Source organism: Manis pentadactyla, chromosome 9 (assembly GCF_030020395.1).
Source record: "Manis pentadactyla isolate mManPen7 chromosome 9, mManPen7.hap1, whole genome shotgun sequence".
Classification (NCBI taxonomy): domain Eukaryota; kingdom Metazoa; phylum Chordata; class Mammalia; order Pholidota; family Manidae; genus Manis; species Manis pentadactyla.
The window spans coordinates 48,199,924-48,201,255 of record NC_080027.1 but is presented as its reverse complement, the minus strand read 5'-3'; the positions used below and the strand labels follow the sequence as shown (position 1 = coordinate 48,201,255).

Here is a 1,332-nt window from a genome sequence, read left to right as displayed (position 1 = left end):
ATGTATTGGCAAAATCAGAGTTCTGTGGTTGAATTCATCCTCTTGGGCTTTTCTAGCTTTCCTGAACTCCAAGAGCAGCTCTTTGGGGTTTTCTTGATTGTTTATCTGGTCACCCTAGTAGGAAATGCTGTCATTATCATCATCATCTCCCTGGAAAAGAGCCTTCACGTTCCCATGTACCTGTTCCTCCTGAACTTGTCTGTGGTAGATGTGAGTTTCAGTGCGGTCATTATGCCTGAGATGCTGGTGGTCCTCTCCACTGAGAAAGCATCGATTTCATTTGTGAGCTGTTTTGCACAGATGTATTGCATTCTGTTTTTTGGTGGGACTGAGTGTTTTCTCCTGGGGGCAATGGCTTATGACCGATTTGCTGCAATCTGTCATCCTCTGAGCTACCCAGTGATTATGAACAGAAGGGTTTTCATGAAATTAGTAATGTTCTCATGGGCCTTAGGTTTCATGCTAGGTACTGTGCAAACATCATGGGTGTCTAGTTTTCCCTTCTGTGGCCCCAATGAAATTAATCATATCTCCTGTGAGACCCCCCCAGTGCTAGAGCTTGCATGTGCAGACACCTTTCTGTTTGAAATCTATGCATTCACCGGTACCCTTTTGATTATCATGGTTCCTTTCTTGTTGATACTCTTGTCTTATATTCGCATTCTCTTTGCCATCCTGAAGATGCCATCAACCACTGGGAGGCAAAAGGCCTTTTCCACCTGTGCCTCCCATCTCACCTCAGTTACCCTCTTCTATGGCACAGCCAATATGACTTACTTACAGCCCAAATCTGGCTACTCCCCAGAAACCAAGAAGCTGATGTCATTGTCTTACTCACTTCTTACACCTCTCCTGAACCCTCTGATCTACAGCTTGCGGAACAGTGAGATGAAAAGAGCTTTGATGAAGTTATGGCGAAGAAAAGTGGATTTACACCCATTCTGACTGTGTTGGGAAGCCATGTGATTTTCTTTTATATAAATATGAAATAAAAAAACAGTTTGCATTTCTTGGTATGAGTATGCTTAACTTTTTGAGTTCTACACATTTGATAATACACTAGGGGTATCTCTATATATTAATGTTTTAATTCTTTTTTACATAGATGCATAATATTCCTTAATATTGAGTATATCACAATTTCTTGTTTATTGGTAGCTCTACAGGTGTTTGCTAGTTTTTTGTCCCTTAGTGAATGTTAAATAAAGAAACTAGTTTTATATGTTTATAAGTAACAGTGCCTTAATTTTTGAAAGGTAAGTTTCATAATGTGCGTTTATGGGTCAAAGCAACTGTGAGTTTGCAAGCTTTCATAAATATTACTAGACTCCT

At 39.9% G+C, this 1,332-nt stretch overlaps 1 protein-coding gene across 1 annotated transcript; it reads left to right on the top strand.

Annotated features, from left to right (window-relative positions):
• LOC118934978 (olfactory receptor 10A6) lies at positions 1-945 on the top strand. Its single transcript, XM_036931004.2, has one exon. It carries the CDS (start codon positions 1-3, stop codon positions 943-945), a length of 945 nt encoding a protein of 314 aa, XP_036786899.2.
• The last annotated feature ends 387 nt before the right edge of the window (positions 946-1,332 follow it).

What these genes read in the sequence shown, in the direction of transcription:
- LOC118934978 (XM_036931004.2), top strand. Translation starts at nt 1, where the DNA reads ATGTATTGGCAAAATCAGAGTTCTGTGGTTGAATTCATCCTCTTGGGC.